This window comes from Schistosoma mansoni, chromosome 1 (genome assembly GCF_000237925.1).
Source record: "Schistosoma mansoni strain Puerto Rico chromosome 1, complete genome".
NCBI classification, from domain to species: Eukaryota; Metazoa; Platyhelminthes; class Trematoda; order Strigeidida; family Schistosomatidae; genus Schistosoma; species Schistosoma mansoni.
The window spans coordinates 39,010,891-39,030,242 of NC_031495.1; the positions used below are offsets into that span (position 1 = coordinate 39,010,891).

The 19,352-nt window shown below is 35.3% G+C and overlaps 1 protein-coding gene across 1 annotated transcript in view; it reads left to right on the top strand.

The window, feature by feature from the left end:
• Smp_125150 (hypothetical protein) overlaps positions 1–9,765 on the top strand; it is a gene marked incomplete at both ends in the record, with an annotated part of 14,946 nt that extends 5,181 nt beyond the window's left edge. The window contains 2 exons of the mRNA XM_018794355.1: positions 3,473–3,569; positions 9,730–9,765. Coding sequence (XP_018648776.1) covers positions 3,473–3,569; positions 9,730–9,765 — 133 coding nt within the window. The remainder of the gene's footprint in view (positions 1–3,472; positions 3,570–9,729) is intronic.
• Positions 9,766–19,352: the final 9,587 nt, after the last annotated feature.

Genomic DNA, 19,352 nt, shown 5'->3' on the forward strand with positions numbered 1-19,352 from the left:
ATTCAAACAAACAATACTAAATGAATTTAAACTTCACTCCATTGCACAAGCAAGTGGCTATCAGGACTCAGTGGCCGAGTAGATAACGTGATGGCTTTTGAAGCGAAAGGTACTGGGTTCGAGTCCCAGAGTGAACATCAACAAATCTGAGATGCAGGTACATCCGGCCGACGAGTCCCAAATAGGACGAAACGCGCGTCCTTGATTCCACTACTAGCCACTATCCATCTTATGATATAATTGACTATATAGAAGTCATCAACTCAAGATTCATTCATATTAACAACTGAATAATTCAAACTCGAACGACTTTTGACATGACCGAAATCGATTATTCATTGATATTAAGTTTGTTTACGTCCTCTGTCCCTATTCTCGCCTCATAGTCTAGCTTCCTTTTGTGTATTGTTTTATATCATTTATTAACATTTAGTAAGTAGTTGCATTCCTGATGATTTCTACGAGTATATTATAACGTAACATACACTTATAATATGATGTGCTCTACTTGTGAGGACATATAAGTAGTATATATCAAGGATTGAAAATGGAAAGCTTGCCAGGTATGATGTTTAAAAAATCGAATTATTTTCTTTTTCTGGTTAGCGTTTTTTAAGCGAGTTAGTTATCGATGGGATAGGGTAGCTAACCCCATGCCTAATCCTCCTCCTTTATTCGGGTTTGGGACCGGCAGTAACCCCAGAGGTACTCCAGGCGGAGTTGATCTATAAAAGATTGGGTTTTTTTCTCGTTTTTTTTGTGTGGATTATTCCATGATAGATAAGATCATAAAATACTCTTAAATATTATCATTACTGATAAGCATAATCTTCAATTGAAAAAGTCAATCTCTTAACAACTTCATTTACTGATGAAAAAATATGTTGCTCTAAATATAACTAGAAAACTTTATTTTTGTTCATATTTGAATATCAATTTGCAAAATAAGCAAAGATGGATAGTGACTAGTAGTGGAATCCAGTTTGACACGCGTTTCGTCCTATTTAGGACTCGTCAGATGGATGTACCTACATCTCAGATTTGTTGATGTTCACTCTGGGACTCGAACCCAGTAACTTTCTCTTGAAATGCTATCGCGTTATCCACTCAGCTACTGATTCCTGATAGCCACTTGCTTGCGCAATGTAGTGAAGTTTAAATTCAATTAGTATTGTTTGTTTGAATCTTCCGATTGATGTTTAGGAATGCAGCTGGGTTCGAGTCCCAGAGTGAACATCAACTCTGAGATGCAGGTACATCCAGCTGTCGAACCCCGAATAGGACGAAACGCGCGTCAAACTGGATTCCACTGCTAGCCACTATCAATCTTTGCTTACAATTGCTTGTGAATTAAGGCTATGTCGAGGCAATACGCACAGTATGCACATATGCCAATTAGTGACTGACCAGTTGCAGTCCTAACACATCAATGGGAAGATTCAAACAAACAATACCAAGTGAATTTAATTTGCAAAAGACTGAACAAACAGCTTATTTATTTATTTATTTATTTGAACACATAAATATTGATACAAAGGGGCACCAAATACATATGTGCCACACAAGTCACTTGATTTGTGTGTGGGCTGGGATTCTGACCGGATGCCCAGATAGAAGCAGGTGGTTTTTTCAGGCAACTACGCTCGGAGCCTATGACCTACAGATCTGATCCACAAAGCAGTGGAGCAACGTTAGGAGATGCGGTCCCATGGTAGTCGGTGACCAACAATAGGTTCATATGCCATTTGTTCCTTCAGGATCCTGGATCCCATGTGTACCATAAGTTTGGAATCAGGGTTTTCCAACTCCCCTAGGTGGACTTTCTGTGCCTACCAACCCGCTTAAAGCGCCGGACGTTCACTTTTCATCCTCTGAATGTTGTAAATAACACCCCTGGTGCGAGAAGACAATGACTAGGACTTCCCTGACAGCGGTTGTATACACGTGGCCGTGTGAGAGCATTTGGATAGAGAAAGCAGACCCTCCCCACCCTCGACCGTACTGGGACATTTGACTGATCTTTAATGCATATTATCAGAAAGGGGATTTGCTGGAGTTTGTAGTAATTTAATAGTTAAATTTATGAGTTGAATAAAACTAGACCACCATAGAAAACCTGGAAGCAATAGATAGCCGTTTCGTCCTAGTATGGAACTCTTCAACTGTGCACATTTATTTATAAGAAGAATGAACACAGCATATGTATACATATACATTTCTTTTCAATAATATTGAATATCTAATATAACTTGATAGAATTACCAACTGAACGTTAATGTTAATTTCCTCTTAAAAAGCTTTAATTCCCAACTGAACAAAGGAGTAACTATCGATTATGGTATTATTTATAAACTAGTTAAATGAAATCTATTTAAATACAATTAAATAATGAATGAATGGGTAAATTTAGTTTATGATAGTAATGCTTAAAATCACTTGGTATTGTTTACTTATATCTTCCCATTGTTATTTAGGACTACAATTGATTAGTCCCTTGTTGGCATATGTGTATTCTGTGCGGACTGCTTTGCTATTGTCTTAGGTCATAAGCTTTTTAGGCAAATATGGATAGTGGCTAGCAGTGGAATGCAGGGTGCGTGTTTCGTCCAGTTGACGAGTCCCAAATAGGATGAAACGCGGTTCCTGCATTTCACTGCTAACCATTATCGATCTTTGTTTTCCAACCCTTAAATGTTAATAATTAAGTTGTTATGAATTAGAACAAAATTTAGGCCATTTTCAAGTCGAATAACGAAGAGGTGTGATAAGAGAAGCGCTGATCTTTGTTCAGTTGCAACGGTTTCCATGTTTGTTTGCTTCTGTTTTCCGCTTTGCTTGTTGATAAACTGTTATTAAGAACAGACATAGTTATCAATTGTCATTCGCATCATCGTATGTCATAAGAATTCTTTGTGGTATTATTTCAGAAAGCCATTTTTCTTTCAGAATTACAGATGCGCTAAGCGCTACAGATACTTCAAGAGTTGAGGTCTGTAGCTAATTTACGTATATTACGTAATAAAGAACCGCTTTTTAGGCAAATCGTTGTTTTATAAACTTCCGTTTCGTGTGTATCTCAATCGTGTAATTAGACTCTTAAGAGATTAAACAATTGATAATAACAATCAATTTAATTTGTTATAGTTTAGATCTCAGACTCATCTTATTTGGATATCCATTGAAAAGCGGGAAACACTGACTATCCGTTTCATCCTAGTATGGAACTCTTGATTAACATGGATTGAACCTAGGGTCTTTAAGTCTCTCAGGATTGGTCAATAGCTGTGTATTTTCTACTGGTTCACATCTTTAACTTCAATCGATTCCTGATATATGTCAACCAACTCCTCATGGGTAACTGTCTCTCATTCAACATGGTTTTTATTTCTTGATTCGATAATCATTCTTATTATTATGCCAAGTAAATAACCGTTAAATTTGCCTGATTATCGTTTCATGCATTTATTTGTAGAGAACAATTACACTCGTATGAAACTAATGTAATTAAGTTTCTTGAATCGTTGGAGGTACTTGATTCCGTGGATTGGAAAACAAAAAATTACTATAAGGTAATGAGTTTTTTAAGGAATGATAATACTAAAATATTAACAATCTTTTTCACCAAAATAGATTAAGGTTTATAATTGATTGGTCTGTTTTGACATATATGTGTCCTGATCGATTACCTCGGTTTTACTACAGTTACAAGCTTCGATGAAGGTTAGATCGTGGTTAATAGTAAAATTCAGCACGCGTATTTCGTCATATATACAGGGTCTATCAACTGAATGCATCTGACACATCCTAGTATTGATGTTCATACTTGTACTCGGACCCATTATCTTTCTCATCAAACGCTTAACGCATTATCAATTCAGCTACTGAATATACATAGCTACTAACCTGTTTAAGAGATATGATGAACATAAACAATTAAAAAATAAAAACCCTTACTGATTACATTCATACATATTCTACAAACTAGTGGTATTGTGAACTCAGTAACTCAATCAACAGCACGTTGGGTTTTTGAAGTGACTCTTACCATATTCCAGTCTCAGCGTAAACATTAACAATGGATTTTAGTAGATGGATCCAGCTGATCAATCCCAAGTCGATCGTAACATAATTCATTTATTGCACTACTAGTCACTGTCTAACCTTACTAAAAATATAACTGGTCAAAAAAAACGAATATCGAACATATTCAAATCTATTTTATCTTATAGTTGAAATTATGAGTCAATTGAAGCTAGACCACCATAGAAAACCTGGAAGCACTGGACGGCCATTTCGTTCTATTATGGGACTCCTCAGTAGTGTGCACCTACGACCCCGCCTCGCGAGCGAGATTCGAACCCAGGACCTATCAGTCTTGAGCCAGAGCCTTTAACCGATAGTCCACTAAGCCTGCATCCGACGGTGTTAATGTCCAACTTTAACTGGTTCACGAAATTGAGCAACCATTCACCTATTGTCTTCAGTGAGTTCCTATCTCACAATAGATGTGGTTTAAACTCCACTGGTCACTGCTTCTCACTAGAACTCCTGGATGTACTTCCCAAAGTCAGTCACTAATGAGCATAAGAGGAAAATTCCCGCCTAGCTTTTTCCCAAGGTTTTTTTTTCTTCCATAAAAAAACCCCTTCTGATATTTTATCTTAGTAAATAGCATAATATGAATCCAACCATTTTCTTAACTTGTAAAAATTGATTAAGAACGATGATATGTATAATTTCTATGATGATGATTATTATTATTAATTATTATTATTGTATTCATAATGATTTGACCTAATTAGTCCAACTATTCTTTATTTCAAACAATGGAATCTTAAAATCAAACTACAAGAATAACAAAAAACTGAAATTTTTTTTATATCATATGAAGATTATACTTACTGAGTAGTCATCATAGTGTTAGAGTTCAGTCATCTTGAGTTAGATGGTCCATCGTTTAGGTCATGCTTATCAATAAACTCATGATTTTACTTTAATTACCATGGTATTCTTAAATACTTACTATTCATACTTTTGTTATTGGTATACTATTCTCCATTAGTCGTATATATACTTCATTTTCATTATGTATAGTGAGTTGTGCCGTCCATTTGAGTGTGTGTGTCTGTGTGTATAGCTGTGTGTTTATATTGTTCAAGTATACTATAATTTACATTCTCATATTATTTAGAAGAAAAAAAAAAGAAATACCACTAGTTAGATTTATTTATTTATTTCAACACATAAATATTGTCACCTCAGTGGTCTATCGGTTAAATGATAGCACATGAAACTAATAAGTCCTGGGTTCGAATCTCACAAGTGGGAATCATGAATGTGCACTACTGATGAGTCCCATAATAGGACGAAACGGTCGTCCAGTGCTTCCAGGTGGTCTACCTTCAATTGATTCATGAATTCAACCTATAAACTTTATTAAATATTACTTAATTAAAAACATTATTTTTATTGATTAATTTTTTTCGATAATTTTTTTATTCTTTTTTTTTATTTCCCCCAGGAAAAAATTGTCCTCTTGGTAACTCGAGTTGAATATGCTAATTTATATCATACAATGACTGATTTATATAATACATTTATAACTATTAAATTATTAAATTTAACTATAAATAATATACATATCATTATAGCTGATGGACATCCATTAGGTAATTTAGATGAAATATGGTATAAATTATTTAAAAATTCTATAACAAGAATTGGATCATATCGATATGCTACTGATAATAATAATAATAATAATGTAATACCCTTACTACCTATCAATAATGAAGATCATTTATTATATATTAATAAATTAGTTATAGTACCATATGGTTATGCAAGTCCTTTATATGTTGATAAGGACATTACTATTAATAATACTAATACTAATAGTAATAATAATAATGATAATATGTATATTGAAGAATTTAAACAGTTTCTATTAAATGGTTATAATTTAATTGATACTTATAATGTATGTAATAATGATAATAATAATGGTAAGAATAATAATAACAATGGTAATAATAATAGTAATAATAATAATAGTAATAATAATAGTGGTAATAATAATAACGGTAATAATAATGATGGTAATGGTAACAATGGTAGTAATAATAATAGCAATAATAATAATAATGGTAATAATAATGGTAATATTAATAATAATAATCGTAATAATAGTAATAATGGTAATAATAATATTATTATTAATAATGATAATTATAAATCAATACAAATTATAATCATAAGTCGTAATAATTATTATTCTCATCCACGTAATATAAAAGGTATAATTAATAGAAAAATTAATAATGAATTACAATTATTAAATAAATTAAAACAATTAGGTTTTAATAATTCATTTATTATTGATTTAATTAATTTATCAATTAATGAACAATTTAAATTAATAATCAATACTAATATATTAATTGGTATGCATGGTGCTGGTTTAACTTACAGTTTATTATTACCTAATACATCTAATCTTATAGAATTATTCCCTAATTATTGTTGTCAAGGGAATAAACATTTTATTAAATTTACTGAATTACGTCATCTCAATTATAATTCATATTATGGTTTATCATATAATGATAATAAACAATTAGATACAAGTTATATACCAATTAATGAATTTGAATTAATATTTATGCAAACATTTCATAAATGGAAAGAAAATATTGAAAAAGAAAAAAAGAAAAGAAAGTGTTAATTGTTTTCTCTTTTTTTCTTTCTTTTTTTTGTTTTTCTTTCTTTTTTCTTTTGTTTGTATTTATAATGAAATGAATGATTTTGATGATGTACATATATATATATATATATATAGATTTATATATTAATAGGTCATATACTGTACTTTGTATTATTTAGTTGGTTGAATCTTCTCCTTGGTGACCTTGACCGTAATTGTTTAGACTCTTAATGGTATATGTACATATTGCCTTGATATAGTCTTCATTCACTCCATTGCACAAACAAGTTCCTATCAGAACATAGTAGATAAGTAGATAACACGGTAGCGTTTGAAGCGAAAGGTACTGGGTTTGAGTCTTTTTGGTTTTGTTTCTTTCTTTCATTTCTGCTTCTTTCTTTTCTATTTGGTATGTACTTCTCGTGAAATGAATAATTTTGATAATGTACATATATACATAGATTTATATATTATTAATTATTTGTAATAATAAGTCATATACTGTTCTTGGTATTGTTTGGTTGGTTGAATCTTCCCCCTTAGTAACCAGGACTGCAATTGATTAGTCTCTTATTGGTATATATACATCATGTGTATATTGCCTCGATATAGCTTCAATTCACTTCATTGCACAAGCAAGTGGCTATCAGGACTCAGTAGTTAAGTGGATAACGTTATAGCATTTGAAGTGAAAGTGACGCAACCGGTTAGCGCGTTCGGCTGTTAACCGAAAGTTTGGTGATTTGAGCCCACCCGGAGGTGGTAGCCACTTTGCCTCCAAATGCTCTCACATGGCCACGTATATATAGCCTCTGCCAGGAAAGTCCTACTCACTACCTTCTCACACTACGGGTATTGTTTACGAAATTGAGAGGACGAAAAGCGAATGTCCAGCGCTCTAACCGGGTTGGTGGACACGGAAAGTCCATCTAGGGGAGTTGGAAAACCCTGATTTCGAACCAATGGTGCACATGGGCTGACTCCAGCATCCTGAGGGAACAAATGGCATATGAATCAACCGTTGGTCACCGACTACCGGCTACTGGGACTGCATTTGCTCACGATGCTCCACTCCCTTTTGAATCAAACCTTCAATTCAATAGCTCCGGGTGTGGTCCACTAAGATGACCACCTGCTTCGGTTTGGGCATCTGGGCAGTATCACATCGCTTACACATATCAAATGAGATTTGTGTGGCGCACATATATCTGGTGCCTCTTTGTATCAATATTTATGTGTTTAAATAAACACAAAACTTACCATAAAATAAACAATAACGTATTAAACGTTGAGCTATTTCATGATCCACATGAAATGATGATAACAGGAATTTATGACATAATTTTATAAATTGATGCATTAATTGAATAAAATAATAAAATTTTATCATTAAACATAATGTGAATGGCACCTGGGCAGTATCACAGCTCTCACACAAATCTCATTTGATTTGTGTGGCGCATATATATCTGGTGCCTCCTTGTATCAATATTTATATGTTTATATAAAATATAATCATAATACGGGGTTCGAGTCCCGTAGTGAAGATCAACTCTGAGATGCAGGTACATCCAGTTGACGAGTCCCAAATAGGTCAAAACGCGCGTCCTGTATTCCATCGTTAATCACTATCCATCTTTGCTTATGAAACTTTACTATCGTTTGTTTTTATATCCACTTTGTTAACAAATACATTATGTAGGGCAAATTGGTTTATTGTTCAATATAAGATTACATTAAATACATTATTTGTATATTTACTTTACATTGTCTTTTACGTATTCCATTATATCTCTGATTATGTTGTTAGTTCGACTTCTTTGTTTTTCTTTTTATGTTAATCTTCTACTGGTTAAGCGTTTTATTTTTTATAATTCCTACATACTACTTATATCCAAAATCATAGATAGCATACACCACATGTATATTGAGCTATTGAGTTTAGGTAGTTACTAGCTTGTTCAATTAGAATGAAGTAAATAGTAAAGATTTATGACTCTCACATTGTTAGTTTTCAAGAATAGAATTATTCGGTGACTTTTGAATATCAAGAAGGGTAAATTATTAATCTGTTCTAATTCTTTCATACACGTTGAAAAAGTTAGCAGCCATCTGGACTCAGGAGATAATGAATTGGATGTTTGAAACGAAAAGTATGAGAATCGAGAATCAGTGTGAATACTAATATGGTTATTAATGTACAGCCAGTTGATGAGGCTCGAATATGATGAAACTCGTGTCCTAGATATCACTGTTAGTCATATAACAAATACACCAAACAATTCATTTAGATGATTATTCTGTAATCCAACATTTAACTTCTGATAAATTAAAAAATGATGCACGTACAGAAATCAAATATAGCATTGAGACCAGTGAGCCCGATCCTATAGTTTAGTTTTATACTCAGTATGCCCCCCAATGCCTTGGTACTGTCGAGGGTGGGGTCAGTCAGCTCTTCTTCTCCAAGTGCTGTCACATGGCCACGCGTATACAACTACTACCAGAGAAGTCTAATTCACTGCCTACTCGCAACGGGGGTATTTTTAGGAAACTGAGAGGATGCAAAGCAAATGCTCGGAGCTTTAACCAGATTGGTAGATATGAAGGATCTAGGACCTACCGGTCTCGCGCGCGAACGCTTAACTTCTAGATTACTGAGCCTGCATCCAGTGGTGTGAATGTCTAACTTCAACCAATCAGCAAAACTGATCCACCGTCCACCATTGTTTTTAGTAAGTTACTACTTGACAATTGACCCGGTTGAACTCCACTAGTCACGGCTTCTCACTGGAACTCAAGGAAATACCTCCTGAAGCCAGTCACTAGTGAGCATATGATCATTGATGGTGGATAACGAATTGTAGATCATTTATTTCAGGAGTTTTACCGACAAATTTGTCACTAAAAACAATTAATTAAACTAATCAAAAGAAATGTCCATTTAATCCTTTCACCTTTAATTAGTTTAAACAATCACATTCGTATAAAGTAATTTATGGGTTAACTTAATACTGTTATGCTAGTTGAATGAAAAAGATGGCTGGCTATCTAGTGAATGACAACTGCTGTAAATGTCGGAGATGAAATCGAACCGTCTTGAGAAATGGTAATGATTTATGGTAGTGTCATGTTTTAGGACACACTGGGAAATATCACTTGCAAGGTGAACAACTCTAATTTTATGGATTTGGCGTTTACTATTAACCTTGACAGCCCAGTGTCTTCGGTTTAACCAGTCTCTGCCGAACCAGTATTACCGACCATGGGCCGATAGCTAAACTTCTATTGGTCCGTTATTTGAAAGATCGTCTCTATGCCCTGCCTTGAGTCCAGGGGTATCAACCAACCTCCACTAAGTTTATACTTCAAACAAACGTGAATTATGTACGAATATACTGGACCGTCTCACACCATATAATAGAAAATAACAGTTATACATAAAGAAACCTAAAAGTGGTTTGGAATAGTTACTAACTTACCTTCACCCGTTACCTCTCGTTGAGCATAGACCACTGAACAAGATTCTCCAACCAACTCTTTCCTGGAGTCTTTTCCACTTACTTCCAAATGATATCCATTCCTTTGATGTTCGCCTGCAATTTCCATCACATTATGTTCTTTAGCCCTATTTTTTCCTTTTGCCTTCAGGACCCCAAGTTAGGGCTTTCCTTGCGGTTCAGTTTGATGATTTCCGGGTGTGAGGCAGTTACCTACCGAAGGCAATAGAAGAGGATCGCGCATATCATGGGTTGGTTGAAGTTATACAATAACACTGATGGATGCCGGCTAAGTGATTGTGCGCGATTACATAGGTCTTGGATTCAATTCCTGCGTGTAGGATAGCGGAAGCACATTGCCGAAGAGTCCCATAAGGTGATGAGATGGCCTTACTATGTTCCAAGGTTTTCAGTGGTTGTCTTACATTGATCAGTTTGTAATCTTAATAGAATAATAATCATAATTCGAAAAATCAGTCCCAAATTCTACAATATTCGTTCTACTATGACAGCTTAGTCATTTGGAATGAATAATTTTTTTCTACTCAATAACCACTGTTAACTAAGTGTGATAAAAATTGAACCAATTAGTAGTCATTTGACTCTTGCTTAAACCGGACCGAGAGAGAGAGTTGTTTATTCAGTTGTTGGTTGAATTACTTGATAGTTCATCCGGTATAACTTTCTCCACAGGAACATCTGAATTTTTATTTGAAATTAAGTAACTTATTTTTCGTTTGGGGAGATACAACTGCTTGATTAAAAAAATGACAAGCTAAGTTTAGCTGCATAAAATCTATTTTAAAGTACCCTTATTAGTCTGTCATACAAGACATTGTTATTTACATCCCGAGACCGGCAGTAATTCTAGAAAAACTACAGGCATAGTTAGTGCTAGACATAATCCATCTATTTTGAAAAAAAGTAAATTTAGTCATAATAATGAACATTAATCATGATTCACCTTTTCGTGTATAATTAATTAATTTAAACATATAAATATTGGTGCAAGGAGGTACCAGATATATCTATGTGCCACACTTTGCGCGAGGGCTGTGATACTGCTCAGGTGCACAAACTGAATCAGGTGGTTTAATTAGGGGGCCACACCCGGAGCCTTTGACCTAAAGATCTGATCCACAAGGCAGTGGAGCATCTTAAGGAGATGCAGTTCCATCGTAGCCAGTGACTAACAATTGGTTCATACGCCATTTGATCCCTCAGGATGCTGGAGTCAGCCCATGTGCACCATTGGTTTGGAATCAGAGTTTTCCAACTCCCCTAAGTGGACTTTCCGTGTCCACCAACCCGGTTAAAGCGCCGGACATTCGCTTTTCGTCCTCTCGATTTCGTAAACAACAGTCATGCCACGACAAGGCAGTGAGTAGGACTTCCGTGTCAGAGGCTATATACGTGTGACCATGTGAGAGCATTTCGAGAGGGAGAGCGAACTCTCCCCACTCTCAGCCGTACCAGGGCTTTTGGGGGGTAAATGTATTAATAGAGAGATAAATTGTGACAATACAGTCAGCAAGTAGTTAACATTGTTAACGATACTTAGTGATATCAAAAGCCATAACTAGTTTCTCAATAATTTAATTATCATCACATCAGGGTTAATCGGATGGTTTGTAAAACCCAATAGAATAAACAAAATACTCTATTCTATTTTTGACTAGTGTAGTAAATGTAAACAAATATAGTATACTATTATTGTTGCTATTAGTAACAGTAATAATAGTGGTGGTAGGAGTAGTACTAATATTAAATCCAAACAATAATAGTGTACCAGTTTTATTCAATACAAATAACCATTATATGACCTCTGTGACATGTACCTTAAATTTGTTATTTATTCAAGACAATCAATGTGTATGAACTTGTTACATTAAGGATGATACTTAATCAGTAACAAATAAATAAGTCTGTTCTTTGATAGCAGGTAAAATGTATGTGTCACATATGAACGATTGGATGTACATTGGGTTTTTTGTGATAGATAGTAAAATTTGTAAGAGTTTGAAGTTGAAAGCATGAGTCAATTGAAGCTAGACCACTATGGAAAACCTGAAAGCACTGAACGGCCGTTTCGTCCTATGATGGAACTCCTCAGTAGTGCATATCCAAGATCCCGCTCGAGGGATTCAACTATTAAATTACTAAGATCTCAACAACAGCAACAACCCCCCCTTCTGATAAGAGTTTGAAGTGTCAAATTCTATTGGCAACTCTGTTTTTATCACATTTGGTTGATATAAATCATGCAAATGAAGTAGTTAAATCAGTCACAATAACTTACTGTATACTTTTGACTTTTCTCAGTAGTAGTCAATCTCACGTTTTACATGTAAGGATAGTTGTAAAACTTCAACTGAATGAGTATTTAATAACCCACATCTGGTGTTTGATCAGGGAGAACTCAAGAGAAGCTTGTATTCATACGACATGACCATTCCTCAAAACTGAAACGAGTATTTTAACAGAAATCGGGCGCTAAATACGGTGAAGACATTACACGTAAATTTATGATTTGAAATAATCTTAGAGAATAAAATTTAAGCAACTTACATGTTCAGTTTCTTCAAATTGGTCAGAGCTTATTTAGAAAAATAGTCGAATTTATCAAAAAGAAATGAACAAGGTTTAGCTATTCTATGTACTCATTACACGGAAGTTTGAAAGTTTGTAGTCAGCCAGTCAGCTACAATGTAGGAACAGACACATATATGCATCAGTCCAAGTTATCACACCACATTAGTACAACAAGATGAACACCAGATTCATAGAAGTATTTACTTCAATGATAGTCATATATAAAAAAAGATTGCGCTGGTAGAAAGAAAGGTATAATGTCGTTTGAATCTCACGTTTTAAGGGAAGACAAAGAGTGTATACACCTACGCCATTGTGATCGATTCTGAACCATGTCGCCCACAGTCTGGTTACGATAGTCACACGGACCCTAACCAAGTAGTCTCCATCTACCAACATGGATCAGAATAGAAGTTAGTGACTTTGTGGACTGATGCCATGTTTTGGTTTGGCCGCCCCTAACTCTCTTCCAACCATCCCCAATACTAGTCAGCATTGCACGTCGTGGTAATCGGTGTTCAGGCATACGTAACACGTGAGCCAACCATCTCAGTCGATGAAGATTCATCACCTCATCAACTGATTTACCATTATTCCCTAATACCCTGAGTCTAACCTCACTATTACTTACCCGGTTATCCCAGCAGATGCGAGCGATATTTCTAAGGCATCTGTGGTCAAATACTAGCAACTTACGAATATCTTCTACTCTTAATGTCCATGTTTCACAATCGTAAAGTAGAACAGAACAAACTACTACTCAGTATACTCGTCCCTTAATTGATAGACGGATATCGCGCCTTCGCCATAGGTGACGTAAGTTGGCAAAAGCCAAATGAGCTTTCTGAATCTGTGCAAAGGTTTCCTCAGACACCAACACATTAGGACCGATCAGATTTCCAAGAAACGTGAAGTTGTCGACACATTCAACTACTTCACTTCCTACCTTAGTTCAGGTGTTGACACAGCCTAATGATATAATAAATTCAAGTATCTAAATAAGATAGGATCGTTTTATTTTTGGCGTAAGAGTAAAAATTGTTCAACCTTCAATCCATAAGGTTAATTCAAATAAAAAAATTTGATAGATCTTACCCATTACTCGTTTCGACATATTTACTCATATTATCATGAATTTCATCATACTGACGGTAATTACTACATTTGTAATCTTACCAGTAATGTATAGCTCTGTAGCTGTAAATAATTCCCCAAAATCGATAGATCTGTAAGTGTTCGACATTGGATGCTGACTACATTAGTTTTAATGGACTCTATTAGCTGAAACGTTTTTTTTAGCGAGTTGATTTTCTACGGGATGGGGTCGCTAACCCCATGCCCAACCCTCCTCCTTTACCCGGGCTTGGGACCGGCAGTAACCCCCAGAGGAGCTACAGGCGGAGTTGATAAACACGGTGGATCAGATGCAGAGGTGAGGGCGAGGATTGGCAAAGCAAGAGCAGCATACTTACAACTGAAAAACATCTGGAGCTAAAAACAATTGTCAACCAACACCAAGGTTAGAATTTTCAATACAAATGTCAAGACAGTTCTATTGTATGGGGCGGAGACGTGGAGAACTACGAAAGCCATTATCCAGAAGATACAAGTGTTTATTAACAGTTGTCTACGCAAGATACTTCGGATCCGTTGGCCAGACACTATCAGCAACATTCTACTGCGGGAGAGAACAAACCAGATTCCAGCGGAGGAAGCGCTGGAAGTGGATTGGGCACACTTTGAGGAAATCACCAAACTGCATCACAAAACAATCCCTCACATGGAATCCTGAAGGTCAAAGGAGAAGAGGAAGACCAAAGAACACATTACGTCGAGAAATAGAGACAGACATGAGAAGAATGAACAAGAACTGGATAGAATTAGAAAAGAAGGCCCAGGACAGAGTGGGTTGGAGAAAGCTGGTCGGCGGCCTATGCTCCATTGGGAGTGACAGGCGAAAGTAATTAGCTGAAAGCGCTCAGTCATGCATCCGTACCAGATCATGTTACAGAACGGCATTGGAAACATCTCCTACGATAATAAGCCAGATTAAATCAGTCATTTCTCAATATATTGATAATCCATCAAATATATCTTCCAACCTCTTCGCTTCTGACTTCTGATTTTAACTGGATGGGCGCGATTCGATTATAGAAGGTGTTACTGGTAAAGTGTTGTCAAACTACAATACTGGTGGTATCTTCAACTCTGACTTCTTGTTATTGATAACACATTTCATTTAATTGTTATCACTGGTTCATAAAATCTCTTGATTGGATTAATATTTTTTACCTATATCCATATCAAAGTTATTGTTCGTAATATGGATTAGTGGTGAGACTATAATTTATGAACGACCTTTGGGTGACTCTAAAGTGACCTTAAGAATGTTCACCAAATTACTAAAGATAAATGAGGGTTATAAACCTGTGTGAATAACTAAGATTATAGTTTACAGTTAATGTTTAGGGTTAGGAATTAGATTTAAGATTTTTATCATGAACTAACATCAGTTATAATACCAAATTCTTATATATTCAAACGGATGAATGAATTTCGAATAAAAATCCGAGACCTATTATCATATACCTGATTGGTTCACCCATAAATTATAGCCCCCTAAATGCCCTGGTATGGCCGAGAGTAGGGAGAGTTCGCTATCACTCTCCAAATGCCCTCACATGGTCACTGTCAAGTAATTCCTACTCACTGTCTTCTCGCACCAGGGATGTTGTCTATGAAATTGAGAGGACAAAGAGCGAATGTTTGGAGCTTTAACCGGTTTGGTGGATGAGGATGATTGATCTATGAGAGTTGGAAAACCCTGATTCCAAACTAATGATACATATGGCCTCCAGTATCCTGAACGAACAAATGGCGTATGAACCAATTATTGGTCACCGACTACCATAAGACTTCATCTCCTAACGTTGCTCCACTGCTTTGTGGATTAGACCTTTAAGTCGAAGGCTCCGAATGTGGCTCCCTAATAAAACCACCTGTTACGGTCTGGGTACCGGGGTAGTATTCCAGCCCTCACACAAATCAAGTGACTTGTGTGTATATGTATTTGGCGCGTATGTGTTTGGTGCCCGTTTGTATCAATATTTGTGTTCAAATAAATAAATAGGTCTCACCAATTTAGTTTGTAATAGTTTGGATTATCAAGCTGTGATGTAAGTTTGTATGGAATAAATGGAACTTCAGAGGGAAGAAACATGATTGATAACCCTGAAGACAATCATCTAAGGCCTGACATGTCCCATTTATCTCTCGAAAACACATAAACATGATATCCTACTTAGTCCTGTTAGTTAGTGATCAAATCACCTTATCACAAAGTAACAAGTTGATGGAGAAGCTTGAACTAGTTCACTAGTGATTAGCTTCTTATACATCAAAAGACTTATTTGCAATTCAATGACAGTCTGAATCAAATCAGTATTACTGGTAAGTTATCAAAATATCATGGACATGATTTGCCGGCTATCTGACCTACTTTTACCAGTATCTGAACTCAGATGACTGCCAATTACATGTACTGAAAATGTTCACTTTCAGCTTGATAACATTATAAACCATCAAACTGACGGTTTAACAATTAGAAGTTTATTAGGTCCTTCCCTTACAGATATTTCCATGGCCTACCTTAAAAAGGGTCAAGTTTAAAGGGGAGATAGATGATATAACGTTTTACTAGAAGTAGGCTGATGATGCTTCCATCGTATATAATTAACAACAATGTTTAACACACCTACCAAAGTTTTTCAAAAATGTTCATAAGAATATTCATTTTACTATGGAAAATCAAAAAAATGACAAATCCCGCTTCCTTGATATCACAATACACAGGAGGGATGATAGTGTAGCGGTAAATAAATCCACAAAATCAATAGATCTGTAAGTGTTCGACATTGGATACTGACCACATTCGTTTTAATGGACTCTACTAGCTGAAGGCGCTCAGTCATGCATCCGCACCAGATCACGGTTTGGAACGGCGTGTTCCACGTTTCCTACTATCATTAAGCAGTTAAGATCAATCACTCCTCGATATATTGATAATCCGTCAAATATATCTTCCAACCTCCTCGCTTCTGACTTTTGATTACACTGTGTGGGCGCGATTCAATTATAAAAGGTGTTACTCGTAAAGTGTTATCAAACTACGGTACCCTTGGTATTGTAGGGCCCGTAAAATGTCACTGAACCCTAGCCAAATCATCCGGCAGTTGGGTCACTAAATATCGAACAGATCATCGATCCCCGTCAAGGCTAAGGACAATCAACGCGCATCAGTTAATCATACGCCATGGACTGGCCCATGCGACAGTGGTTCTACTTTCACTTTTATCTACGTTAACTAATATATTCCTGTAATAACGTCCTTTGTGTTGTACAGTCTCCAGAGCATCCATGGTCCCTTGATGAGTCGATGGGGCAATCCACATAAGATGCTGATCGCGAGGTGTGACTTCAGCGTTAGTTGGTTCGTCACCATTCTCGTCTAACTCTAGTAGGCCCCCAGTCATTCCACATAGATCATCAACGTTGATGGTCTACAGTATCTTCAATACCATTATAAGTGAAAATTATATTTGAAGTAATTTCTGTTATTGGAATTTCAATAATTCCAACGTTTCGGCCAGAAAAGTAATCTGGACTTCTTCAGGGTAATAAAATCATCGAAGATAATATATGTAGCGTTTAACAATCAAATCAATTCTATACTATGCTAATCCAATCATGATGACTTAAGTCAATAGTATAACATCAGTCAGTTAAATGAGAATCATGTGAAAAGTTCACAGTATAATAACAAATGACTGAATGTATTGTGTGTGTATATATATGTGTAAGATTGAATTATTAGGTGTTAAATTTGTTTTTATATGAAGGAAAAATAAAAGTACAAGTTCAAGGTTGAAAAATTGTTTCTGAATCATCGATTTGCAGTTCATCAGTATAGGGTTATGAAGATCGTTGGGTTTAAATTGATATATTGAATAGATGACTGTTAGACCACCATTGAGAACCTTAAAGCACTTGATGGCCTTTTCGTCATAGTATGCATGTGTGACCACACACACATTTAAATTGGTAAACGCAGTGTGATGTGACACAATCGTTTTCATGTCCTTTAGGTTTTTAATGAAGCATGGACCTCGTTCTCTCTTTGATAACGATCTTCGCTGTACAATACGTTTTGTTGATGACTGATTTAAGCATTTGTTTCAATGAAAGGCTATTTGAATCACCTCTAAATGGTAAGATGATGTAGACAGGCTTTTTTTCCACCAAGGCTACAGTAGGTCTCACTGTACCATGAACTTTCCATCTATTTATAAGTTTAAGTGGATAACCATTCCCCATTAGTGTCTTGTTTAACAACTTAACATCATCATCAATAGCGTCGCTTATGCAAATACGATCAAGCCTGTTAAATAGGCACCTTATCAAACCTCGTTTGTATTGCACAGGGCAATAACTATAATAACTAAGGTATTGGCCTGTCCACGTTGGTTTTCGAAAAATGGATTGTTTGATTGAGCCATCTTCTCGTCTGTTTAGAAGTATATCTACAAAGGGAAGTTGGTCGTTCTTCTCCTCTTCGCATGAAAGATTGATATGGTTTTGGATAGTCTTAAGTTTATTCAGTAAACAGTTCATATAGTCCTTTCTTTCACAGACAACTAAAATATCGTCCACCCATCTCTTATAAAGTGACACGTTTTCGATTAGGTCTTCAGACAGATTTTTCACATGTGCCATAAACACATCTGCTAATAATGGTCCTAACGGAATACCTATAGCAACCTCATCAATCTAGCGAAAGTATTCGCCTTCAAAAGTGAACTGAACTTTGTCAGTACATAATAGTAGTAAATCATTAAGAATCTTTAATTGGTTAGATAATTTAAGGTTGTTTAAAGATATATAGTCACATAATATATCAATAGTCTTTTACAAAGGTCACGTCAAATGAACACATTGTCTTTCCCTTGATATCACTTAAAACATCCCATAGTTCTGATAATCTTCGTCTTCATATTACATTATCGAAATTTATCAAAGGGACTAATTGTTTCAGATAATTGTATATTAGAAAGGTCATTAAATAAAGGTTAAAATAATTTGGAGTAAAGTGTCAAATCATATCTTTCCTAATATTTTTCTAGCCAAACTAGAAAATGGATAGTTAAAAGATATCCTAAGAAAACTAGATTAATTACTGTCGATACATAAATGACATACTAATCGTATGTGACGAAATTGTCGATAAATAAAATATGTTAGATTTCAAAGTTGAAATCATGAATCTTTTATTTATCGACAATTTCGTCACATACGATTAGTATGTCATTTATGTATCGACAGTAATGAGTCTAGTCTTCTTAGGATATCTTTTAACTATCCATTTTCTAGTTTGGCTAGAAAAATATTAGGAAAGATATGATTTGACACTTTACTCCAAATTATTTTAACCTTTATTTAATGACCTTTCTAATATACAATTATCTGAAACAATTAGTCCCTTTGATAAATTTCGATAATGT